General features: G+C 38.3%; 1 protein-coding gene across 2 annotated transcripts in view; it reads right to left on the bottom strand.

Moving 5' to 3' along the window:
- runx3 (RUNX family transcription factor 3) overlaps nucleotides 1–27,547 on the bottom strand; it is a 153,948-nt gene that overhangs the window by 20,705 nt on the left and 105,696 nt on the right. The window contains exon 6 of one of the 2 annotated variants that reach the window (XM_043717652.1): nucleotides 13,842–13,922. The exons of the other annotated variant lie outside the window; for it this stretch is intronic. Coding sequence (XP_043573587.1) covers nucleotides 13,842–13,922 — 81 coding nt within the window. The remainder of the gene's footprint in view (nucleotides 1–13,841; nucleotides 13,923–27,547) is intronic. 2 annotated transcript variants of the gene reach the window in all.

Below are 27,547 nucleotides of genomic sequence, written 5' to 3'. Positions count from 1 at the left end.
TTCATTATGCTGCATACGACCACAAATTCTGCCTGATTCAGGTCCTGAGATTGACATTAACCCTTCCATTCCTAAACCTCCCTACTGAATGCTATTAGCTTCTTAAAGGTAAATCTATAAAACTTGATAAATTTAATCAGCATAATAACGATTTAGATATTCTACAATAATCATTTACTCAGTTTATTCTATTTCCAAACTGAATCAGCACCATAAGCTTTATTTCTGAAGCAGACATTTGTGTCAAAATTATCAAACGTAGTTTTTTTTTATTTTATGACTGTGACTAACACAAATGCAGTACCATCTGTACAAAGTAAGGATAATATTGCATAACATGCCAACATGGGAAGGGTGAAACAGATTGTTTTCATCTGGAACTACAGAAAAACAACATTCTGAGATACTTCTCAGAATAGAAATAAGCCACTCTTAAGAATTTTCACTAAACTTTGATCTAGCATCATCTTGGACTCTAAACACTTCTCATTTTACCTGTTGCTTTTCTCTGATATTACAGAAATCCAAGTGCTTGATATCTAGCGAGCTGCTTGTAATGGCCATGACTTCACACGAATTCTCCAGCTTTGAAAGATTCCCACAAAACTTGCCCTTCTTAGCTCTCAGCTAAGTTGGCCCTGCAGCACTAGCTGTCATCAATTTTCTCCTAACTTATTTCTGATGCCTGGATTTAATCATGTTTTCTTTCACTGATTCTTTTTCAGAATGTGGACATTGCTCGCTAGGCCAATATTTACTGCCCAATTTAAATTATCCTTAAGAAGGTGGTGGTGAGCTGCCCTCTTGTACAGTTGCAGTCCTTTGGGTATAGTATACCACTGTATCAAAGGGGAGGAGTATTTGACATAGCAGCAGCCAAGGAATGGTAATATAGTTCCAAGTTAGGATGGTGTGTGGCTTGGTCGGGAACTTGCAGATCATGCTGTCCCTATGAATCTGCTGCCTTTATCATCTGAGGGAGTAGAGGTTACTATTTTAGACTGGTTGAGCAGTGAGGGTATATTGATTTCCACACAGACTTTGTTTCTTCTTGGTCTGCGTTCATACAGTTGAGATCACATTTAGCTGCTTGGCCTCTTGCTCCAAGATGATCTTCTAATTGTGAAGCTTCTGTTTCATAACAATGCAGTTGTTTTACATCTTGTTGGTGTGCTAGTCCATTTTAGAGTCAATCATGTAACAGGAAACTGGGCTCACATGTAGACAGATTGGGGAGGGTTGGTGTTCTCTCCCCGAGATTAAGACTCATTGGTTTTTAAATAATTTTACATTTTTCAATCTTGCAAATTAATAAAACCTTCTATTCCTTCTTCTACTGTCTCTAATTTTGTCGGACGCAACAAAAAGGTTTCATAGTCTAGTGGCTTTTCAGTACCTGTGAGTTCAATATAAATCTTTTTAGTCTGCCACTGCTTCACTCTTCAACATTTTTCAACAACCTATACATCGATACTGATATCATACAACCACTGTAGCATCCTCTCCATTTGACTAACAACATCCTTAGATTTAGCAGAAAACAAAATGGTATTCAATCTATACTTAGAACTTGGTTCTCCTCAATGAAAGGCAATATGAATTTGGTTTGTGGGTTACATACAGTATGAAACAGGTGCACTGTTAAAAAGGCACCCACCAGAAAAAAATACTCAGAATCCTTTCTATGGGCTTCATAAATAAACTAAATCTTAAGAGACCTTTTATTTAATGTTACTTTTTCTTTATTCATTCATGGGATGCAAATATCACTGGCAAGACCATTATTTGATGCCTGTTCTGAATTGATCTTGAAAAGATCATGATCATCTTTAACTGCTTCATGTGATGCAGGTACACCCAACTGCTATGGAATTAATTCCAAGGAGCATTGATATTGTACCAAGTCAGGATGGTGTACATTTTGGAGGAAAGTTGCAGGTGATGGTATTCCCATCTATCTGCTACCCTTGTTGCTTTACAACAGTATGCTGCAGAAGTTGTCATTCAAATGTATTGTGAACTCACTGTGCAATGCTTCCTATGCTTTTAAATAAGTTTTAGAAGCAGACAAATAGTCATGCCAGGATCAGAGTTGACCAAAGCCAGGTCTTAGCTATATGCAGCTTAGAGATGAAAAGCAACAAAAATCTCTTTGAAATTTCTTGCATTGTACATGTGCCCAGTTGCTGTATTAAAATGTTTCACAAACAGCCTTTAAGCAATCTACTTGAAAGTCACTGTACTTTCCTGCCCAGCCTACTGGTTATGAGATTAAGCAACAGAACAACTGAAGGAATGTGTTAATTGCTAATTAATGTGCAGTGGGATCAGTTTGGGCATGAGATGAAATTAAGTATTTACAACTAATCCTAACTTGTGCTGCTTAATAAATTGGCAATTAAGAGCATAGTTTCAATTCTGAATTGGTTAAGAGAATAATGATTTAAAGCATTGTATCAATTTAAGGAAACATATTTCCTGCTAGAGACAGCAAAGCTGCACAAATCCAGTGATCATAAAATTTAAAGATAATTGCATAGATTAAGCAGGTTAATCTATGATTCAAATTATAGTAAAATCTAAGGTAAATATTGCCGATGCTGTAAATCGGATAGAAAACCAGAAATGTTGGAAATATCAGCCAATATTGTAGTGTTTATGGACAGAGAAACATAGTTAACATTTGGAGTCAAATGGGTCTCTTCTTTAGAACTGTAGGCATGTAGAAAAGTGAAGAGTTTTATGCCATTGGAAAGTGTGATGGAAGAGTTAAAGAAAAGAGGGGAGCTAAAGAGATAAAATGACAGAGGTTTCACAAAATGCAAAGGGAGTGATGATGTTGTAGTGAAGAAATATGCACTTGTCCAGACTGACTGTGAATAGCAAAATAATGAACAGCTTAGTCTGAGAGCAAAAATATGAAAACAAAATTCAAACTGGCATCTCAAAAAAAAGAATCAAAGTTGGAAAAAGAATGCATGTTCTGAAATAGTTATCCCAATGTTGAGTCCAAAATGCCATAAAGTGTCTAATCAGAAGATGAGATCCTGTTTCCTCAAATTTGTGTTGACTTCCAAAGGAACTAAGAAATGTGAACATGGTGCAAGGCAGCGTTGGAAGCAAGTAGCTGGAAACTCAGAGCCACACATGTGACTGAGTGGAGGTATTCCACAGTTAATGTTTGACTTCCTCCATTGTTCAGGAAGTTATCATGTGAGTAGCAGATGCTAAATGGATAAAGGCACAACTAAGTCATGGTTTCACCTGGAAAACATGTTTATGGCTTCGGATAGTGAGGAGAGGAGATATAAAAAGGCTGGTGTTACACCTCCTGCAACTGGATAGGGAGCTGCCATGGTGAGCTAATGAGGTGTTGAGGATGATTGAGACACAGATCAGGATTTCACTGGGAGATTAGTACTTTGGTAATGCTGACAAGGGAGGGGAGGAAAGACGTTTTTGGTGTTGGCATCAAGTGGAAGAGGCCAAAGTGGCTGCGGTTGATCCTTTGACTGTGGAGATGAGCGGAATTTATAGTTTTTGTGGGACATTGCTTATACAAGAATAATAGTCTATTTGCCCACGTAACTGTTCCCACACTTCAAAGTAATTCATAGAGTCAAGCATTTTGAAACTTTCCAACATGACTAGATAGTATACAAGTGCAAGTATTATTCATAATCATATGGTGTAAAGCTGGCGGCATACAATTTCCTAAATAATGTCTCTGTCTTAAATATATCTCTTCATGTCCCAGTTTGAACCCTTCTCTTTATCTTCGATCACACGTGAATTTTAAAAGAGTGTTTCATTTTTTGTCACCTCAAGGCAATTCCTTCCGTTCCCAGAATATGCAGCGAGCTCAACTCCATAGCAGAGTCTGCTTTCAGAAGGCTAGTGGGTTTTGCTCATTTTGAGCTGAATGCAATTTGGCCTGGCAGACTCAAACCACGCAGCCTTTCACAGGAATCGCTGAAGACAAAAATGATCAATAGAAAATATAGCAAATGAGTCCAAATTCCAAATCAATCTATCAATCTACTGCATTACAATGTCATAATGTAGGTCATGTGTGAGTTTCAATACAATGGAAAACTTAGGCTTCAGCAGGGTAAATTCTAATTGCATTTATACATCATGACTTTCAAAACTAACAAAAGTATAGTTAGCCACTGAAAACGTACAGTGAAGTGGACATTCGTGCATAGTCATAAGTTGCTTTGTTAATGTAGTAGATTAAATTTAAAAATCAAGTCTGCACCCTTGACCATCAGTTTCACTACGCAATGTTAACTGACGTTTTGTTATGGCTGTAATTCTGGAAAACTCTGCACTGAAATACAACTAGAAGACAAACCATTCCAAAGACGGGCATCTCCTGCAGGCTGCCCAACTGAACAGTATTAACACCAGCTGTCTGAATCTTTCAGAGGAGGTGGAACGCTCCAAGGCACAGGTACCAGACAAATAGGGATAAGAAAGGGAAATATTTTAACCTGGTCAGAAGTTGCTAACGCTGCTCTCTCAGGAAGGCATTGTAGAGTAATTTACTTGGGAACATTTCCTTCCACTACCTAATTTTTTTTAAATTTCAAAAATATACTTTATTCATAAAATATTTTGATGACTGTACAGTTGGTCATGCCATACATACGTAAACATTCCATTTCTTTGCATACAGAGATTGAGTAATCATTTGTATATACAGGTCTGTACATTTACTATCCATATATCAATATATATCAATATATTTAGCTAAGGTGGCAGCCGAGCCCACTTACTGCGTGGGCCCCCCTGCTCTTCTTAGGCAGGCAGACGTCTTTCCCCACGGAGGTCTTTCCCCACCACGCCTTGGCGGCAGCTGCCCCAAGTTTCAGCACGTCCCTCAACACGTAGTCCTGGACCTTGGAATGTGCCAGTCCGCAACACTCAGTCAGGGTCAGCTCCTTCAGCTGGCAGATCAACAGGTTTCAGACAGACCAAAGAGCGTCTTCCACCGAGTTGATGGTCCTCCAGGCACAGTTGATGTCCGTCTCAGTGTGCGTCCCGGGGAACAGACCGTAGAGCACGGAGTCCCGCGTCACGGAGCTGCTCGGGATGAACCTCGACAAACACCACTGTGGAAGCAACTTGTCTCCATTCCTTTTCTCCACCTAATGCTTTAGCTCAGGTTGAGACATCATGATGACAGAGATTGAGTAATCATTTGTATATTCAGGTCTGTACATTTACTATCCATATATCAATATATTTAGCTAAGGTGGCAGCCGAGCCCACTTACTGCATGGGCCCCCCTGTTCTTCTTAGGCAGGCAGACGTTACACGGAGGTCTTTCCCCACCGCGCCTTGGCGGCAGCTGCCCCAAGTTTCAGCGCGTCCCTCAACACGTAGTCCTGGACCTTGGAATGTGCCAGTCCGCAACACTCAGTAAGGGTCAGCTCCTTCAGCTGGCAGATCAACAGGTTTCGGACAGACCAAAGAGCGTCTTCCACCGAGTTGATGATCCTCCAGGCACAGTTGATGTCCGTCTCAGTGTGCGTCCCGGGGAACAGACCGTAGAGCACGGAGTCCCGCGTCACGGAGCTGCTCGGGATGAACCTCGACAAACACCACTGTGGAAGCAACTTGTCTCCATTCCTTTTCTCCACCTAATGCTTTAGCTCAGGTTGAGACATCATGATGTGGGATTGTCACACTCCTGTCATGGTGGCTATGTCACCAATCAAATGCCCATGACATTTGCACCTGCCTCCCAGTTCTGTACACCTCTTGATTTTAACAAGACAAATAAAACTTCTGAAAACACAACAACAGTTGTGAATCTCTATCTCTTATGAACAAAATAGCAGTATGCCTTTACTCCATTGCCTGCTAAGGGGACATTTGTCTTCTATGCCAACTGTCCTCAAGTGAGTAGAACCTCCTACCACATCGTAAAAAAATGTTGAGCTCATTTTTTTGTTAACTAATCTAAAATAGAAACCAGCTCACTCTTGACACTTGCCTGTATTTCCACTGTTGAAGATGAGTAACTTCACCCAAAATAAGGATGAGGTAATATTAGTAAGGCAGCAATATGTTGGATATATTCAGAAAAAGTAGACAAAGGGATTTTTTTTTCTGATTCCTACTGCCAATGTTTAACTGATATGCTAAGAGTTACGCCCTCGCATTTCGCAATTTTCTGTATTTTTATTAAGGAAATTTTTCAGTGAAAACTCAAGTTTTTAAAATAAACCTGCAAACACAGATGCCATCTTATAACTGAACACACGCAAAAGCCACAAGACCCAGCATAAACAGCCAGAGAAATATTTAGGAGGGAACAGACTCTTCTAGCGACTAACAGAGGCAGTCACAGATAGATTATTATTCACATGTTTGAAGTTGGCTTGCTTGCGCCATTTGGAAAGGGATCCAGTCACGCCAAGTCTTTCCCTTGGCTGTACTCTGTTTTGCTCAAACACTGCAGCTACTGTCTACTCCCCACAACGTTCCAAATGTCAACTTTTAAAAAAGAAACCCGCCCAAAGCCAAAGTGTCTGTGCTTCACTCAGATTTTTTTTTAACAGCTTTAACAAATATAGGGCAAGAAAAAAAAAAGAATCATTCCAACACTACAATAATTCATATTGCTTAAGGTTATATTACACTTGTGATGAATTGGCTGCCTCTAAAGGCGTAAAGAAAATATCCATTTAAAGGGAAATAGGCTGGCTGGCATCCAGTTGGCAGAGAGATGTCTGCTGTTGAAGTCTGAGAGATTTGGACTGCCTTTAGTCAGAACAGTGGGAGAAATGTTCATTAAAGGCCTGATGTTGATTATGTCGAGGTAAAGTTTCCAGAAGTCCAGAACTATACAGAAGGCAAAAGCAGTCGGAAGCATAATAGTTAGTTTTATAACACACTGATTACATTCTGTCCTGTTGAAAGTAATGAAGGTCTGTGGCGGCCAGATGAACTATTTATAACATAGTTGTAATGCTTTCTCTCATGCCCCCCAAAAAGAGGAACCTGCAGATGAATTCCTAATAACACGCTCTTATAGCCTACCCATTACATGCTTCCCCTTAACATTGTCACTTGTAGGGATATGCAATGAGCTGCTTAACTGTTTATAAAACTACATGTTACACTTTTGTAACGTACCTGTAGTAGTCTGACCTATGTTTCAAGCACTAAGAATACATGTAGATGTGACAAACCATATTCCACTCCTAACACACCCGCAAAGCTCTTTCATTCTGAGTGACATGGTCATGAGATGAACACCTGAATATTAATAACATATCAATCAGATTCTCTTATGCTGTTATGACAAACTTGTAATACATTTATTACACCTCAGAGAAATGTGTACTTAGCTGAACAATTACTGTTTACATTATAAACATTGCACCCTGATAACATATTTATAACACATTCTCACTGGGAGCCACACAGCAGTGAACCTAGCAGTTTAAAGCAAAACTACTTTGTTATATTTTTAGGAAACATCTATATTCTTCCTGTAAGTGGAATTAACAGGTACTGAATAGTTACGAAAATACTCATTATTCTCTTTCCCTTCATGTCAACAACAAAGGCAGATGCTAATTAGTAAAAGTATTAATAAGGTCTAAACATTTAGCAGATGTTGACTTGTAACAAGTTGATGCTGAAAACGTACTCAATGCGTCTCCAAGTCTCTCTGTTTCCCAATGTATAATCCTGTACAGAGGTGTGTGAATGTTAAGAAAAGTCTCCTGCTCTCCATCAGATATTAAAGGAGCTTGCTGGAATTCAATGCAATAGAGAATGGTGTCAGTTGTAAGGTTTGTCCTCCCAACAACATTTCATAAACCTCGCTCAATAGGATAGTAAGAATTCAACAACAGCAATTTGCACTTACGTAGCATCTCCAACATAGTAACATTCCTGCAATCAAATAAAATTTGATATTGAGCCCCATAAGGGAATTTCAGGGCAGATAGTCAAAAAAGAGTTATTTTTTAATCAGTGACTAAAAAGGAAAAAGAGTCAGAAAAAGGGAAAACTTTTCGGGAAGGAATTTTGGAGCTTAGAGCCATGGCAATTGAAAGGCATAGTCAAAAATGGTGGAAAGATTAAAATTAGGGATGCTTAAGAAGTCAGAAATTGAGGAACACAGGAATCACAGAGCACTGTTGGGCTGGAGGGGGTTACTGAATTAGAGAGGGGTAAGACCACAGAGGCTTACCAGGATACAGAAGTGCTATTTTATCCCTGCACTTTTGAAGTGAGTATGTGCAGATCCAAGTTGCATCAGGAAAATTAGAGGCATAAGAAGCACTCTTACTTTATACTAACTTGCCGACAAAAAAAAGACTGGCAGGGAAACAGGAAGCAGAGAGTAGGCATAAATGGATCTTTTTCAGGGTGGCAGAATGTGAGTGTTAGTGTGCCATAGAGGCTTGTACATGGACCTCAACTGTTTACAATTTACATAAATGACTTGAAGAGTTGGAAGGTATGGTTGCTAAACTTTCAAGACAAATTGATAGGTAGGAAAGTAAGTTGTAAAGAGGGAAAAGGGAGATTACAAGGGGAAACAGATGAATTGACTGCATATCAAAGGAATGACAAATGGAGTTTAATGTTGGAAAATGTGAAGCAGAAAAAAAAAGAACAATTTAACCAAATGGTGAAAGATTCCAGAGCTTTAAGATGCCCTAGTAATCTGGGTGCCTTAGTATATGAATTGTGAGTAGCTAATGTACAGACACAGCATCAGGTATACAGAGCTTCCTCAGACTTTGAATCTCTCTTCTCAAAAAGGCTGTGGAAACAGAGTCCTTGAATATTTTTAAGAGAGAGGTGGATAGTTTCTTGGTAAGGTAGGGGTGAAAGGTTATCAGGCATGGGCAAGAATTTGGTTTTGAGGTCACAATCTGATCAGCCATGGTCTGATTACCCCAAAGGGCAAAAAGGTCTTGTTTATATACAACAGATTTTGTTTTAAAACAAAACTTTCCCCATTGCTTCCAGTAAGGTTATTGCCTAAGTGATCAGTTTGACCTGTGAAAAAGCAGATGTTATTTCTCACATTCTGTGCATTTGGTGCTTATTTGTGTGTGATTGATTTTAGAAAGTAAAAATCACTAATGTATTCAAATTCACATAAAAATGATTATTTACAACTTTCACTTTATAAATGAAATAAAATTCACTTGCAAGATGTGCAGCACTGATAGTTGGTGTGGAGTGAGATCAGAGCAAAAGGAGGCATCAAAAATAGAGCAATATTGAGGAGAAAGATGAGGAAAATGGAGCAACATGATATTTGCAGAATTTCTCTCTGAATCAAATAATATGAAGTCCAAATTCATTCTCCTGACTCTGTAGCAGTGATGTGTGTCAATTTTGCCTTCTGGGTCACACATTTAAGATTTGGATAAGTCAATTTTAATTCAGCATAAAGTTTTGATAAATAAGAATTTGGATATATGAATACACACTTGTCAAGTGTAAGCTGAAAAGTATGCAGCCAAATAGATAACATTGCATCTTCTTTTTATTATGAGCAACAAGCGAAAGTATTGATTAACTGGGCACTTCAGAAGTGTATATATTGTCACTTTTCCCACAACATAAATAGATAGTAGTATGTTGAGTATAACACTCCAAGGTATCCTTTACTTTTGTTGAAATTCTTTCAGTTGTAAAAGGTGGTCTGGCAGTTTGGTTCTTCCTTTCAAGTAACTGATATTTTCTATTCCTTTATGCATGCGAGGTCCCAATGGTGTTTCAGATATTCATTTACAATAGCATCTCCCACCCCTGCAATCCTTAAAGACAAATAAATCCTCATAGCTATATGGTGAACCAACATTTTTGGAAAATGTCTGAAGCGCTCACTTGAGGCTTTATTAAAATTAAAATTAAGATTAGATTAAAAGTAAACAAATACAGTTTGGGTCCTTCAGTGTATTTTACAAGCACCCATGTGCTTTTTATATAATACATATATACTAACTAGTCCATAGCAATTCCATATCATTCCTATAACCCATTCAAGGTAGTCCTTATTGCTGTTTCTATATCCCCTTAACCTGGATGATAATGTTTGTACTACATTTCCCTTCCTGTGTTTTATGCAGACTGTTTTCCTTTTTCTCCAAATCATAGCACCTGGAAACATTATCTTCTTGTTGCAATACAAATCTGAAACATGTGATACACAACACCGTTCCCAAATTGCGACCTTCACCAGGATGATAAAAAAAGAGCTTTAGCAAGTTACTTGAGTGTATGGACACCACATCTAACTTAATCCCATCCTCACTCAGCTTTCCCAGGAGAGAAGAATGAACAGTAAAAAGATGCAAGTTGATCTCCCCCTCCTTATAACTGGTGCTATGACGACTTATACCACCACTATCACTAATCTGTCTGAGATCTGCTAACCTGGCAGAGATGGAAACGTTTCTTTAAATTCATATGGATTAAATACTGTTTGAATAAATGCCTGAGCCATTAGAGGAATCGCATCTCTTTACCTTTTCCTGATGTTTCTGAGGCAACTTCAAACTTGACATGCTTAATGAAACAAGGTGCTGAAAAGGTTTCCATTAAATTATGTATTCAAGCAAGCATACATTTGTATTAGAAAGAGCATTAAATCTAGAATTTTCTGGAATGAGACACCTTCCAATGTTTCTGTTAGTTAGAATCCTGTCTCCTCATCCTTCCAAAAGAACTCACATGAAAATTACTGAAGATATGAACTAATAATAGTGCAGCAAGCACAACAGGGCATCTGTGACCTTAAGTAAATGAATGCATCGACATCAATCCCTAACCAGTGTGAAGTGAAGATTGAGAGAAAAAAAACAGAGCATGCTGGATGAGGAAATGAAGTGTTGAATTAAGTAATGGATAAAATGTTAAGCCATATATAGAAAAATAGATATAGGAAGGGAAAGGAAAATTGAATTAAGAGAGAACAAGATAAAATGGGAAAATCAAGAAAAAATATTAAAATCTTTCAAGTATTAAGTTTTCAAAGAAGATTGAGACAGCATCAATTCAATTGTTCCATTTCTGGTCTGGCAATGTTAAACGACAATGTACCATGTAAATCTCCTTAGTTAGGATAGTTACTCAGTTAATTATCAGTGCTAATTTTCTGCTATGAGTCTTAAGCACAATTAACAGACAAATACAGCAATTTCTTTAAGTTCATGTTGAAGCAGAAGACAAACAGCAGTTTTCATGAGGTTAACAATGGAGCAATGCAAATTGTCTAGCATCTTATAAGGAATGCGACATCTCTTCCTTGACACAATTTACATGCTAAAAACAACCTGGAAATTAAACTTACCCCTACTTTGCCATTAATTTCTGACCCATCAATAATGATAAGAGTTTATTCAGTCATTAATAATCTACCTGGCTGCTCAGGAGACAGGAATATATTGAAAGCACGTGATTATTGGCTGCATTCTAATGTTACCAGCTCAACCAGTGATCAATTGTAATATGACCTAATTGTCAATGTACAGTGCTGACGCCAAACTAATTCTAAGATCAAAATATTAAATACCCTTCCTTAGGATGTACCTGAATGCAAATCTAGAATAACATTTATGTTCTCCTGCTCCCTTTGGAAAAATCATAATGCTCATAGTCATGCACTTGTTGAAATGGACCAAAAATAAGCACAGAATTTAAGACCGAAATCATCCTGCAAACATGCACCTCTAAAACTAGATCACCACTGTGCTAAACCGGGAAGAAATAATTGGCATGGATACTCCTGGTTCTACTTTATCAATCTAAGTCTGGTCAGTGCTCCTCTCTACTTCCTACCAAGGGTGTGAGTATACTCTCTTCTTCCTTGCTGTACATCACTGTGAAATCTCTTGTCCGACATTCTGCTGACATAAAAACCATGGAACCCCTTACCAACCATAGTTTTTCCTTCTGCCTACAATCTCTGGGTTTTAGTGTTTAGCTTTAAATTTACCTCAACTTCTATCTTTATCAATTGTGCTGATGCTTGGAACTACGGAATTTGTTTTTTTCACCTCACTTTTAGGTCTATCCATATAAATTGCTCTGACTCCAGGAGGAAGTGGTGGGAGTGGAAGGCAGCAGTGGTGAGCCTTTTTAAAAAGGAAACAGCAGGAGAGAAATGAAAATGAATAAGAATTGAGTGCACATCCTATGATTTACTTGCCTCAGGGAACCATCAGGGTATCTATTTGATGACTTTGTGCCAGCTCATGTGAAGAGCAGCATGTTTATTCAATCTGAGGTAATGAAGATTCTTCACAACAGGCAGCTAGGTATGATTGATGAATCCCCCATGATACAAATCCTTTCTATTTGGATTTGGTATAATAAATCTGAAGACACTAATAGACAATGTCAGTGTAAGTAAAGTTAGCCAAGGTACACCTGTCATGAAAAATTCCAAGGAACAGCTTTCTTCCTGTTGTCTTTTTTCTCTCTGAGCAGAACAAACAGGTTACCAAGGAATACATAAGTGAGGTTTTTTTTCAACTAGGCTATGGCCTGCAGCCAATAGACGTGCCACAGCCGAGTGCCCTGGCTGGTAAACAGTGCAGATTTATTTATGGAGGTGACAAAGCATAACTGGAGTTGAAAAAAATTAAAATAATTTGAACCCAAGATGTTGCAGGGCATAGAACTGCCACACAACCTACAGTACCTTTTGACCCAATAATTATGCTCACGGTCATGCTTCAACTGGGCCTCCTTTTTACCTTGCTTCACCTCACCCTAGCAACATACCCTTCTGTTATTTCCTCACTCATGAGCTGTCCAGCTTTCCTTTAAATGCATCTTGGCTGAGTGCAGCAGTGGCAAATTGCACGTTTTCACCATTCTCCGAACAAAGAAGCTTTGCCTGAATTCCTTCCCGCATTTGTTACTGATGATCTTGTATGCATCGCTTTTATTTTGATTCCCTCACAAGCAGATACATCCTCTCCAGGTCTCCACTTTTCAAACCCTTGATAATCTTAAAGTCATCATGGAAAATATTGCTCAATATTTGAAAAGATAGAAATTAAGGCAGGTTTCCTTTTCTCCCCATGGACCCAGAAGGAGACTGCAAAATGTAGTCTATTTTTGGCCGCTTTTCTTCTCATTCTGTCTACTTTCTTTCTTCTCCTTTAATTGGAACAGAAGAGCATTTTCCCTGGATGTAGCAGTTCGAATTCTATCACTGGATCTCTCTCATTACATTTGAGGATGTCTCATTGAGATTCAGCCAAGCTATTTGATGAAGTTTAATGTCATCGTGATGGCAGATATACAATCTTGAGTAGAGTTCCAATTTCATGGCACACCTTAGCTTTACACATAGTTCTAGAAACCTACTTGTGATCTCATCTATTTTAAGTCCTGTAGTTCAACCAGACCTGGTAGTAAAATAGATTGATGTCCTTACTTGTAATGGAGGAATTTAGAATGTCTCTGGTTTCACGAAGAGAATTTTGGGTGCATTTTTATATGAAATAAACTAAAGTATCAGTTAGACTGGCCAATTAAATAGTTTTGCTAATCTGAGATATACTTGGAATGTTTGGCTACATCATTCACTTAATCCTGTGCAAACAGTTACATAGAAAAGCAAACTGGGTCAGCCAACAAGTTAATTATTCTTAATCTCATTGTTGTTTACATAGATATATATTTATGAAAGCTATATTTAATATGATTACACCCAGTGCTTAATTATTTGTACATTTACATGTTTGGTAGAGAAGTCCAGTCTGGTCAAACTTGGGACACAAGAACATCATATAAATACTTTAGTCTCGATCCTGTCACTGTCTTCTATTCTCTTTCACCTTGCTGAATGGTCATGCTGTATCTTTGATTGTGGTAATGACTCTCTCGGTTGAAGAAGGCCCTCTGGAACTCAATGGTTTCTGAAGTGACAGTAAAGGGTGAAGAAGGGAAAATCATATTTTACTATCATTTGCTGCACCCGAACCTTCACCCAATTTCTTGCTATACAATTATGCATCTACACACTCCTGTCAGTCATAACAGTGCTGGAAATGGTCAAAACTATGTGATTGAGGTGCTACTTGATAGCACTGGCAATGACACAATTTCTTACTTTGCTGATGATCCCTTTGGTTTAACTTGTCCATGCCAACCAGGTTTCCCAACTAAGCTGGTCACATTTGCCTGCGATTGGCCCATATTTCTCTAAACCTTCCCTATTCATGTGCCTGTCCAAATATCTTTTAAATATTGTAACTGTACTTGCCTCTACCACCTCCTCTGGCAGTTAATCCATATACGTACCATCCTCTGTGAGAACGTTGTCCCTCAGGTCTCTTTTAAATCATTCCTCTCTCACCTTAAATCTATGCCGTCTAGTTTTGAACTCCTTTTCCATAGCGAAAAGACAATTGCTATTCATGTTATCTTTCCTGCTGTTTGCAGACAGGACATACTTGAGTAACATTAAAATTAAGGATGTCTAATTGCACAATACGAACATCTTTTACCTTGCTGAAGAAAATATGAAAGAAAAACTACACACGATGCCAGCATTGTAGCTGTACTGGAACAGTTTGGCTAGGAATGTAGCCAATTCTGGAGCACAGGTCCTCAGTAATATTGGTGGCACTGTGTCAGGTCCCATAGCCTTTACTGTATCCTGTGCCTGTAAAGGTCCATGTTTGAAATGAGTTCAGGAAATCATCATTGGTTTCCTTGTAGGTATTTATCAGATATGCCCAAATGGCTGCTGTGCAAAACAACACCATTGCAGTAGAGGCTGCTCTTTTGGGAATACAGTAATGCAGGGGGATCTCTACATCAATGCTGTGGCTGACACAGGCTGTTTAAAATTAAGGATGTCTAATTGCACAATACGAACATCTTTTACCTTGCTGAAGAAAATATGAAAGAAAAACTACACACGATGCCAACAACATACAATTAAAGGACATTCTACTACTTTAGATATTGATTCTATTCATCTTCACAAATAAGGCAGCTGTATATTTTCAAAGTATTCAATAGCTGAAGAGTTAATGTTGCTGAGCCTTTTCTCCCAAATGTTAAGAAATCAAGTGTGTTAAACTATAGAATACAGTTTTCTAAGCCATTCAAGGCTGACAGTGGGTAGATTATCGATTTGATCTAACTAACCAAATGTTTCTCTTCCTTGTGTAACTGACCAGTTATACATTCACAAAAAGTACAGCTGTATATAAGCTGTGATGTAAAAGCTCATCTTCCATTCACAGTTATGAACATTCAGACGGTGGCCAAAAGATAAGTATTCCAGCTCAACATGATCCCAGCTGTAAATAGAATTTGACTTGACGCCTGCAGTCTAGACATTATTTATGTGAGTCAGATCTCTCGTAATGAAGACTTCCCTCGTTGATTAGCTACTCTAGTATTTGCATTAAAATTAAGTACAATAATAAAACTGGTTCCTCGTGTCTATGATTGTTTACTTTGTCAACTTACTAGCGCAAAGCTTGCAGAGAAAATAAAAGCGTGCACTGACTGGTGAATGCAGAGCTTAGATGTACCCAGTATTAAAGAGGAGTGTCAGAGTCAAACAGCAATCTGAATTCAAACAAGAAATTGATGACTGGATTGCTTTGAATTAAAGGGGAGTGCCAGAGTTAAACATAGTTACTGAAGTGAAGGTGAGGGCACGTTGACTCTCAAAGACATTTCCTTCATGTTAACGGATTTTGTGTTGACACTGAGGATGAAGATAAATGCTCTGGGTTAAGGATCTCACAGAAATTTTGTGTGCCTGATTTTTCTTATTGTCTTCCTTCTCTGATTAAATTGAATGAGCTAGAAAGGTGGAAAGTTAAGATAGTAATTCCCTGTACTTCCGTTTGCAAAGTATCTTCCCCTAAGTACAATGGAAAGGCAAGGCCAACCCATGTTACTTTGATATAAAAACAAATTACTACAGGTCCTGGAAAAGCTCAGCAGGTCTGACAGCATCGGGAGAGAGAGAAATAGTTAACACTCTCAGTAAAATGTGACTCTTCTTTGGAGTTGACCTTACTCTGACATAGATACCCAGCAGAAAAGGATAGGTTAACATGCAAGGTCTCTTGGCTGTGTGTTGTCTCAGAAAGAGTAGGTGCAGAATTCTCAGTATGAGTCACAGCCCCACTCATTGTCAGTCACTAAGCCTTCTGTGATTCTCTCCTTATGAAAGCTGTGAGACTTGTAGATGTGGCTGTCAATATGCATGCTGCCTCCTTTATGTGGTGCTCCTTGATATGAAAACTGTGAAATAGACGATTGGTGTTTATGAGCACTGTGTGTACCCAATGTGACTCCATATGAGAGCTGTTTGCACTGGAAAGGTGGCTTTCAATAAGCACTGTGCGTGCCCTGTGAGACTTTCTGGGAATGAAGGCTGTGAGACTAGGTGGGTGGTTTGTTTTCACACAAGCTGTGTGTCCTGGCTCAATCAGCATGAAAGACTTGTGCCAGTTCGAGGAAGTACATAGTCATGAAACAAGTCACCCAACATAGGTTAAACCGTTTTAAAACATTTGAGTTTTGAAAACATTTCTTCACAGTGAATGATTATTATCTGATTTGTTAATTCATTGGACACTGAAGGGCCCTTTAAGATTATTGAACACCTTTTTGAAAAACTGTCAACGTTATAGTTTAATACAAATTTAAAATAATTCGAGAAGAAATGGACACATCCATGCACATTTCTTCTTTTGCATTTTCCTTCAATGAATCGACAGTTTGAAAATAAAATCCGTCTACGACCTCATTTTGTGAGCACCAAATTTGAGTAAGGGAACGTTTTAGCAAAACAACTCCCATTGACTGACATCATCTGCTTTGTTGGGAAAAACAAGCTTTACTAGCATGACTGTAGAAGCTTTTGCCTGCAGGCATATCTTTCAACTCTACCAGTAAAAGTTGATTTTATATTAAGAATCTGGGTTAGTGCTTGCATAACTTGATCAGCCCTGCTTCTTGTAGTCTTGCTCAAGTTTGCACTGCTTTGCATTAGGAAAGTGTGTAAAATATGAAAAAAAAATCGATTTATATTTTAATCAATCTTTCGGCTTGGCAAACTGAAGATTTGATTTTAAGTCCCACTCCAGGACTTGGGAATACAATCTGGGCTAACACTTCAGTGCAGTATGGAGGGAGTGATAAATTGTTGGTGACGAGATGCTAAATCCCTATTTTCCCCACTGGAATGCGCATGATAGGTCTCATGGTACTATTTGAAGAGCAGGGAGCTCTCTTGATGTACCAGCCAACATTTCTCCTTCACCCCAACATCACCCGAACAGATTATGTATTCATTAATTCATTGTTTACAGGATTTGTTGAGTGCAAATTAACTACTAAGTCTGTCTACATGACAGTTCATACACCAAAAAAAATCATTGGTCACAAACATTTTGCTGCTTCCTAAGAAAATGATGAGGTACTACATGAAAGTAATTCTTTCTTCAAATCAGAATTAGGTGATACTTCAATAGTAACGCTGTGCTTAAGAGAAAATTCCTGACAAAAGTCCATGATGTGGTTAATGTTCTCACCATGGAGCTACAACAGACACGCGGGTATATAGTTATCCTCTCATTGCAGTAATTATTGTTTAAAAAAAAGTGGATACATACTAGACATGGTGAAGGCCTAAAACCTGGAAATTAATGTAAATTGATCTATGTGTGTGATTATTTTCCCCAATTCTTCACTCTACATCTTACAAGAACACAATAACAAAGAGCACATATAGAATATATGGCCTTCAAGCTTCATCATTAATACAATCATGACTGATCTTGAGCTACAGCTCCACTTTCCAACCCACTCCCTATATCTTTTGCTACTCTGAAAGGCAAAAACTCTCAGCCTTAAACACATGAACCTCTCAAGTACAAAAATCCATAGATTCACAACCTTTTGATTGAAGTAATTTTTCCTCATCTGACTCTTAAGTAATCAACACCCCTTCATGAAACTGTGCTCCCGGGCTTTCGATTCTCCAATCAGCGGTCAGTATTTTCAGATTTGTATTTGATGGGGAGTTTGGGCAAAATGCCAATTAAAAATAACCTCTTTACTTATTTTAAACAAATGTGTAATGGACTGTGTTCCAGAAGGGATTTTTGGATTGCCCTTTTCAAAACTATCCTGTTGTGAATAATTAGAATGAGGAAGAAGACTGTTGTTAAATGTTGTTGCTGCAATGTGAAGCAGTGGGACAGTGGTAAATGGGCGAGTGACATTGGACTAAATTTGATAGAGTTCTCACCACACATAGATACACCAGAGGCTTTGTGACTAGCTGAAGCATTTGATGCATTCACACTATAACCACAGATCTTGACCAGATGGGCCAAAGGGCTGAGAAGTGGCAGATGGAGTTTAATTCAGATAAATGCAAGGTGCTGCATTTTGGGAAAGCAAATCTTAGCAGGACTTATACACTTAATAGTAAGGTCCTAGCGAGTGTTGCTGAACAAAGAGACCTTGGAGTGCAGGTTCATAGCTCCTTGAAAGTGGAGTCGCAGGTAGATAGGATAGTGAAGAAGGTGTTTGGTATGCTTTCCTTTATTGGTCAGAGTATTGAGTACAGGAGTTGGGAGGTCATGTTATGGCTGTACAGGACATTGGTTAGGCCACTGTTGGATTATTGCATGCAATTCTGGTCTCCTTCCTATCGGAAAGATGTTGTGAAACTTGAAAGGGTTCAGAAAAGATTTACAAGGATATTTCCAGGATTGGAGGATTTGGGCTGTAGGGAGAGGCTGAACAGGCTGGGGCTGTTTTTCCTGAAGCATCGGAGCCTGAGGGGTGACCTTATAGAGGTTTACAAAATTATGAGGGGCATGGATAGGGTAAATAGGGGTCTGGGAGTCCAGAACTAGAGGGCATAGGTTTAGGTTGAGAGGGGAAAGATATAAAAGAGGCCCAAGGGGCAACTTTTTCACACAGAGGGTGGTACATGAATGGAATGAGTTGCCAGAGGAAGTGTTGGAGGCTGGTACAATTGCAACATTTAAGAGGCATTTAGATGGGTATATGAATAGGAAGGGTTTGGAGGGATATGGGCCAGGTGCTGGCAGGTGAGGCGAGATTCGGTTGAGATATCTGGTCGGCATGAACGGGTTGGACCGAAGGGTCTGTTTCCATGCTGTACATCTCTATGACTCTATAACACTATAATCAAGCAGTTTAGCCTTTGCACCCATGCTGCAGCTTATAATAGAAATGTGGAAAAACTCTCCTAGAGTCAGTTAAAACTTTGTTTCCTGGTCTATATTCCAAACAATTCCTGCTTCACGTTGACAATAAGCCTGTCGAGTGTGAAAACTTAAAATATTAGACAAAGGTTTGGTACTGCCATTTGATAAGTATTGGTAATATTGTTAAAGGACAAGACAGTCTAAAATTAACCTTTTTCAGCACATCAGAAACAAATATGCTATGGCACAAACTGTGGAATGAATCTCCAGAGTAATAATTGATATAATTTGACCTCAAAACATCAAGAACTATAGCAAACCATGTCATAAAATTAAATATTTTGCACACAAAATGGAGACTTATATGAAAAAATGATATAATAGTGCCAATAAGATAAAGTTTATCAGTAATTTAGCCACTATTTCAGTTAAACTAGCAATGTTCCTGCATGTTTGTTTTGTTACTTTTCCCAGAACCTTTGAATTAAGTGTTGCATACTGTAGCCAGTAAAATCTGTTATTGCCCACAGCTGCAAACATCTGAAGCTGATGTCATGAAAGCAAAGGTGGAGCTTGCTCAGTCAACTAAAAAGCCTCAAAGCCTCTATCTTGCTTCTAGCTTTGCCTCCATACACGATCAAATACCAACTTAGTTCTTTGAACTACGTGTAGGGACGGTGGAAAGAAATTAGATCAGACGGGACAGGTTCCTGAGCTAGTTTTTTTTTCAAACTTCAAAACAAGCAGGTAGAGAATTGGATAAATAAGATAAATGCAACAAAACATGGTGGCGCATTTAATGCTATAATTACAGATTTCCTTTGGCACTGCTTGTAGATAGGGGAGCCTTAGATCAGGATCATGGCTGTGATGTTTAACATGGTCTGCTCGTTTAAGGTCACTGTTCAAATAAGGTGTCTAAATAGACAAAGCCAGCTAGATGGAGCTGTTGGTAAATTCCTGGAATCAATCAGAGGGTAATTGTGAGATCTTGTAAATATCAGGCTGCAAGTTAGACAAAATCAACATAAAACAAGTTAGCTTTCTTTCTGTCTTTACCTAAGGTCAGTTTACATCTGCAACAAAGCTTGACATCTGGAGTGTGATGGATGTGCACTAGCCAAAACACATAAAAGGAGTGATTATGAACCCCTTGTAGGCCTGCTTCTATTAGCAGAGAGATTAGACTTAGTTTCTCTAATGTTAGTCCAAAGAATAGCGTGACCTAGGGTATCTGGTCAGCATGGACAAGTTGGGCTGAAGAGGCTGTTTCCATGCTGGATGACTCTATTTGCCTCCAAAGCACGAGGTCAAAAGGGATAGTACAAGGGAAACATTCGGCTATCAATTTCTTAAGGTTTCATCCACAGTTACATTATTTCTCACATTTTCTTCTTACTCCTTGTGTCAAGTTGATTGGGGAATGCAAATTTTAGAAATCTGGATTCGGCAATGAAATAGGATTAATAATCATAGTTTTCTAAGATTGAATTCTCCATCAATACACTGTTTTCAACATCTCACTGGGTGATCTTGTTACATTGGTACAATTTCTCAGCTTAAGTTTACCACTAATCTGTCAATCAACTGTGTATTTATTACATAATTAACAGGCTAGGCAGTACAGGGACACAGGTACCAGGTTCTCTCGCATCTGCCTCTGTACAATGATAAAGCAGCAGAAAGTGAGATTGCCTGGGTTAACGTCAGTGATAAATTAAGATACTTTTGTTTACTTTCTATAAAAAAAATCTCTTATCCCAAAAAACAAACTCAAATAACTCAAGTTGAAACATGCTCCCATTGAATAAAACAAAGTCTCACCCACTGATAACCAAAGTGATCAGTTAATGAGTCTTTCCCTGACATTTTCTTTCTCTGTCTTAAAGAATATTTGGTATTTACTTTTAGTATCTCTGCAGAGTTTTGGGTAAGTTTATTGGCAGATCAGATACCGCCTTTTGAATGAAATGTTTATGCAATGATCTTTGAGAATATTAAAATACACATTCAGAGGAAGAATAATTCTGTGAAGTTTGAAACAAAGTTAGACATGAACGTGCCTGATCCCTTAATAATACGGTAATCTGCATGTGCACAATTCACAGGAATGTTTTCTCCCTCCCTAAATGTGACTGAATCCTTTGCAACAAGACAGATGGTAACAGCTAAGGGGGGTAAGCAGTGGTTTTAATTACGGTGTTTCAAAGTAGTAAATCTATTTCTTGAAATTATTACTTGGTAGATGTACACCTATTTTTGAGAGAAAGTGAGGACTGCAGATGCCGGAGAGTCAGAGTCGAAAAGTGTGATGCTGGAAAAGCACAGCAGGTCAGGCAGCATCCAAGGAGCAGGAGAGTCAACATTTTGGAATCAGGAATGATGAAGTGCTTATGTCCAAAACATCGACTCTCCTGCTCTTTGGATGCTGCCTGATCTGCTGTGCTTTTCCAGTGCCACACTTTTCGACTCACACACCTATTTTTGTTGAGTGTTCAATAATTATGATTTGGGTGGTTCTGCATTTATTTTAGGCTGACATTTATAAAACTCTTAAAAATTGAATGCTGATAGCAGTCAAGTATGAAGCATTGCTGTCAAATCTCACTTTATAACATAAACTACACCTCTCACTCTGTCTGTTAGAAGCAAAGCTGTAATTCACGTGTTTACACAAGTGCACATCGGTGCTACATCCCTTTGGCTGTTCTTACTAATGGCAGAAGAGCGTTACATATAAAATTCACTTCCTTACGAAAAGTTTTTTCATTTATATCACACCTTATCGCATCTAATAAGTATCTGAAATCATCACGATAAAGTCCACTGACCTCTCTTACATAGACAGTATGACAACCTTCATATTCATAGCAAGGCTCCACAAAGAGTAACTAAATACAGAAGGCCAGGTAAACAGACTTTAGTTCTGTTGATTTCAAGGGAAATATTAAACCAGTCAATAGGAACAGCTCCTGATATTTAAACAGACTCAATGTGAAATTCTGGCATCCAACTAATTTGTACGACATATCAATTTGAAACTGTTTGTAGTTTTCCAAAAAGCCTACATAGTTTCAGATGCCTTTTTGCAGAGGTGTTACATCACCTTGCTTATGCAATTAGGAGTTGGAGTAGGACTGGGACTGGATTCTTTCATGTAGATGCCAATTTCACATCAATATTCACCTTCAGCTGTTTTGCATTATGATGAAAGTGGCAGTGTAGCTGCAGCTGATGGTTACTTTGATTAGTGCTTTTGAAATGCTTTTCAGTTCTCATAATGGTTAAGTTGGAATTCTAATGGTTTAATTGATGGTTCAGTTGGGTTTTTATTTGGGTTGACAATGGAAGATGTGTTTCTGCTTCGACAGTTTAGTTGATTTTGTGTTAATTTTTGTTATGGTTGGAATGTGTCCTTATCTTCAAGTACACTCACATATGGTTGGGTATAAAAATGAACCTATTTTCCCAATATATCCACACCTTACAACCAGGTGCCTAAGCACTGCCTTCCTTGGTCTCACACCACTGCTTTCTCATTGAAATGTCAAAATGATGGAATTCAAATTTTGTAACACCCCCTCAATTTAAAGCTAAAGTTCAAATTCTCACCCCTAATTATCAAATACTTCACTGCGGTCCTCATTAGTGAACTACATCATATTCCAAAAACTATAAAAATGAGCAGCTCACAACACCGAGTATTATGTACAGAAATATTCAACAAATTGAACAGCCAGTGATTATTTTTCTTTTACAAGTCAAATAATATTGGAAAATCGATACAAAAGCTAGATATATGTGACATAAGAACTTAATTTACAAAATACTTAGGAATGTGTGTTCCTAAGAAATGAGCATGCAGTAAGAACTGAAAGTTATGGATGTAAATAAACTCCATTGTGTCACTCAGCTGCTCAATGGCAACAATGAGCAAATTTACTTTTAAAGGAACCATCAGAGCGGTTTGGTGTCAACGTGGGCTTGATGCCACTGCCTTAGCATTTTACTACCTTAAGCAAAGTCTTTCATCAGGTGATTTTTATTTAAGGAGGCAGAAAACTTCCATATATATTGTACTCTATGTTCATGTGGAGGTCTGTAATAAGTGTAACACTTATACAAATCATAGATAAAGTCATTCCTTAGATAAGTGTATCATTATTCAGTTCCACCTGCTCCTTCCTTAGAATATAGGAACAGGAATGGGTTGCCCCTCCGTTCGAATCTGTTCGGATATCCCTGATTTGGAGTCACACCCACATGCACACACACACACGCACATAAGTTTGTGGGGTGAATTTGCACTTGCAGAATTACATTTTATTTTGCTCAAAAACTGCATGAATCCTTGTAAGATTCTGTTAATCCCTTTTTTTTAAGATTAGAATCCGTCTGAACATTGGGGCACAGACAGCCTTACACAGGGCACTTCACACCTTCAATGCATTATCTGGGCCAACATGGCACCTATTGTTAAAGTTCACTTGAGAATGTAACTTTAAGAAATTTCTGCGATTTACACATGAAAGAACTGAAACCAACATGCCCATTCTAAAAGATGAGAGGCTTAACAAACAATCCAGGTCTTTTACAATATATAATTTCGGTTACTGTAAACTTTTGCAATAAATTCTGTGTCCTAAGATTTTATATTCCATGACCAGCTGATGCAGGAGCAGTACTCTGAAAGCTAGTGCTTCCAAATAAACCTGTTGGACTACAACCTGGTGTGTGATTTTTAGTTCTGACATTCAGTTAGGTAATGGCTGATTGGTCTCTCAGCTCTGTTTATCCATCTTAGTTTTATAATGCTTCTTATCGTCATCTAACAAAAGCCAGTTTTAAGATTTTCAATTGATCCGCAACCTCAGAAGCTTTTGGGAAATAGAGTTTGGGATTTCCACAACACTTTAAGTGAAGAATTACTTTCTGACATAGCTCCTGAGCAACCTTTCTCTAAGTATAAGGTATTCTCCTTTGTCCTCACTAGAGAACACAGTTTCTTTCTATTAATCCCATCCAGTCCTTGAATGACTTTAACATTTTCAATAAATTGCCCTTTAATCTTATTTATTCAAGGGACTGTGATGATCTGGCCATTATTCAGTCCCAGTTTGGCTACAACCAACCTATATTGTCACCAGATCACCAGTTTAGACAGTGCAGTCATATCATGAAATGCTCAGAGAATTCACTTGCATTTACATTTTTTTTCTATTTTAATTTTTGGTTCATAACCAACTTCATGAATGCTACAACAGTGCAAGGCCACCAGGAAATGTCCAACAACTGGGTTCTGGTCAATGAGACCGCAGAACCTAAGGCAGAGTGCAACTGATATTGTGTTTTGCAAACCATCTGAAAATAATACATCAGTATCAGATAACAGGAGTTCATATTAGTGGACAATGCTTTCCTTTATCTCATTAACAGGCCACATTGCAATGTGCAGCATGTACTTAGACAAGGAAAGATACTACAGTGCTCAATGGGTTAAGAAACTTTCTGCCACAATTTTGTACTCAGTGTTTTAAAAAAACCCAGCAGGCGCGGTTTCTTAACGGAAAAGCATAGATGATAATCATCTCCTGAAAGCGATACATCGCATTCAGAGTAACATTTCTTGTATCTGCGTGTTACATGCTTAACCCTTTTAGTATGAGGTGTGATTAGCAACTTTCAAAAATACTCTCACGCTTTGCTCGGTCACACACTAACTTGATCAGTATTCTACTTTTAACGCATAGTTTCAGGCATTAATAACACTGAAGAAATATTGTTGAAAAATCAAAAATTTCTTAGCCAGAAAATAAGCTAAAAGAAAAGTAAACTTGTTATTTGATACTCTGCAGCTGCATAAATGCCCTCTTCAACTGCTTCAAACATTTCCACTTGACTCAGTGAACAGGTTTGTGCAGTTGTACAACATAACAGATCATTTAATTTTATTTGATGTCTTGCAGGTTAAGGATTGATCTTTGTAAGTCCCATCAAATGATATTTTGCAGCAAAAGCATCATTTTGCTCAGTCAGTAATCAAAAATGAACTGCCTTGTCGCATGATGGTAGTGTCTCTACCTCTGGTCCATAAAGTCTGGATTCAAGCCACCTGCCCCAGAGGTGTGTTATGAAATATCTGAGTAAGTTGATTCAAAGGAAATAACCACTAATGACCCTAAGAGGGTCATTACTGACCTAACATTTCACCACTAAATTTTGGCTCTTGTTTCAAGAAATTTATTTTATCTTTTCATTTGCCATGTCACAGTTCTCAGCACCAATAAAACTACCTTGTGGGAATCTAGATAATGTTTTAAACTTGTTGACTCTCACTCATGAACTCCCTCACTGTTATAATGTCAAGTAACTGAATCCAAGTAAACCTGGATAGACATGCTGGCTGAATATTCACTCATTGGTTTGGTAATGGGGAATAATTAAATACATTATTTGTTTTGGATGGTTTCCTAAAAGACTGGTGTAGTTCACCACATGTGTTAGATTGATTCTAATTTTGCTGCAGAAGCAGCAAGATAATCTCACTGAAAATCTCTTCTACGAGAACACATTTTGGAAACAGTACAATTTCCAAGTTATTTTGTATCATGTAAGGGCAACTAGGGATGGGCAATAAATTTGGGGCCCAGTCAACAACACCCACCTCCCATAAGTGAATATAAAAAAAAAGGACACAGGACACCACCTATAACATGATTGGTGATGGCATGGTCAGTTCTGAAATGGAACACTGGGGTAAAGCACCACAATGGCTAAACTTATCAAATTATCAAATTACAGTCAGTCTATGTGCGAATTTTCAAATTATCCTACCTCTCTTTAGAATTTCCTGTGTTCTCATAAGTCTCTTAGTTTTTATTGTCCTGAAATTGCTTGTCTACAATTCTGAAATGGATAGTAAACTACTAATCAAGAAGTGAACTGCAGATCTGTCCAAGAGCATGGCACGAGGGCAGGTTCATGAACTTTGTGGATATTGCAAAGGTGCAAGTGGGCGGTACAGTTTTATCTAACTTGTTATTGTGTGCAACCAGCACACAAATTGAGCCCAAAATCAGTGCACCTTATTTGCTTGCACTCTCACTTTAACCTATGCAGAGAATAAAGGCAGCATGCATGGAAAATCATTGCTGTGAACCTGTACTTAAAAGTACCTTATTTTGAAACAAACTCACATTATGATGTGTAGTTTATGCCTATTTAAAACAGGAATATCCTCAATTGGTGGGCTATGAAAGGCAAAGAGTTGGTTTCATCAACATCTTAATTTGCTTTAATGGTCTCCTAATATGCTTACTTCTTTTTATGAGATGTTTACTTGCAACACATTCTTACATAAAATACTTGGATAATGAAATAAATGCCTTTGCAGATGAAATTAAAGCGATTGCACTGATCTTTTAACTGTTCATGAAAGCAGTAACTGTTATACTTAAACCTGAAATTTCTGAAACTATGATGGTAAAAGCGGTCCAATGATGGCTCAGTTAGTGACCACTGAGCACCTAAACTAGTTAAATGACATACACCATCCTGATTTAGCCACGCAATCCTGTTCATTTATGGTCAGTGGATCAGTCTAAAATTCAGGATCTAACATTATCCTTGGGAGCTCAACTGGATTGGAAGTGTGCATATGTTGATGTCAGGTGAGGATAAAAGCGAGTCAAGCTGCAAGTAGCTGACCCTCACTATCAGGGTGAAGATATTAATATTATTTCACCATACAAATACTGAGCAAATAGAATACACTGGGAAGAGGATGGAAAGTGAGGAGAAATTGACAAGGAAATGTATTGAGCCAAATGTAAACATTCATGGAGTAACCTCAGCACAACAGAGTGGGTACTCTCACCATTGCAGACACAACTGATTACAGGGGCAAATTATAGCAAAAACATTGCTGTATTTAGTGTGATAGCTTTAAAATCATAATGATTAGGCATGTTCAAATCTAAATGGCAGGTGGTGGTTTAATGGTAATGTCACTAGACTAGCAATCCAGAAGGTCAGGTTAACATTCTAAAGACATGGGTTTGAATCATAGCAGTTGGTGTAATTTGGATCCAATTAAAATTTAGAATACAAAAATCTACGCTAATGGTTGGTTAGAGTCATAGAGTCATAGAGATGTACAGCATGGAAACAGACCCTTCGGTCCGACCCGTCCATGCCGACCAGATATCCCAACTCAATCTAGTCCCATCTGCCAGCACCCAGCCCATATCCCTCCAAACCCTTCCTATTCATATACCCATCCAAATGCCTCTTAAATGTTGCAATTGTACCAGCCTCCACCA

Source organism: Chiloscyllium plagiosum, chromosome 27 (genome assembly GCF_004010195.1).
Source record: "Chiloscyllium plagiosum isolate BGI_BamShark_2017 chromosome 27, ASM401019v2, whole genome shotgun sequence".
NCBI classification, from domain to species: Eukaryota; Metazoa; Chordata; class Chondrichthyes; order Orectolobiformes; family Hemiscylliidae; genus Chiloscyllium; species Chiloscyllium plagiosum.
The sequence above is the reverse complement of the archived record's forward strand: the minus strand, read 5'-3'. Positions and strand labels throughout refer to the sequence as shown.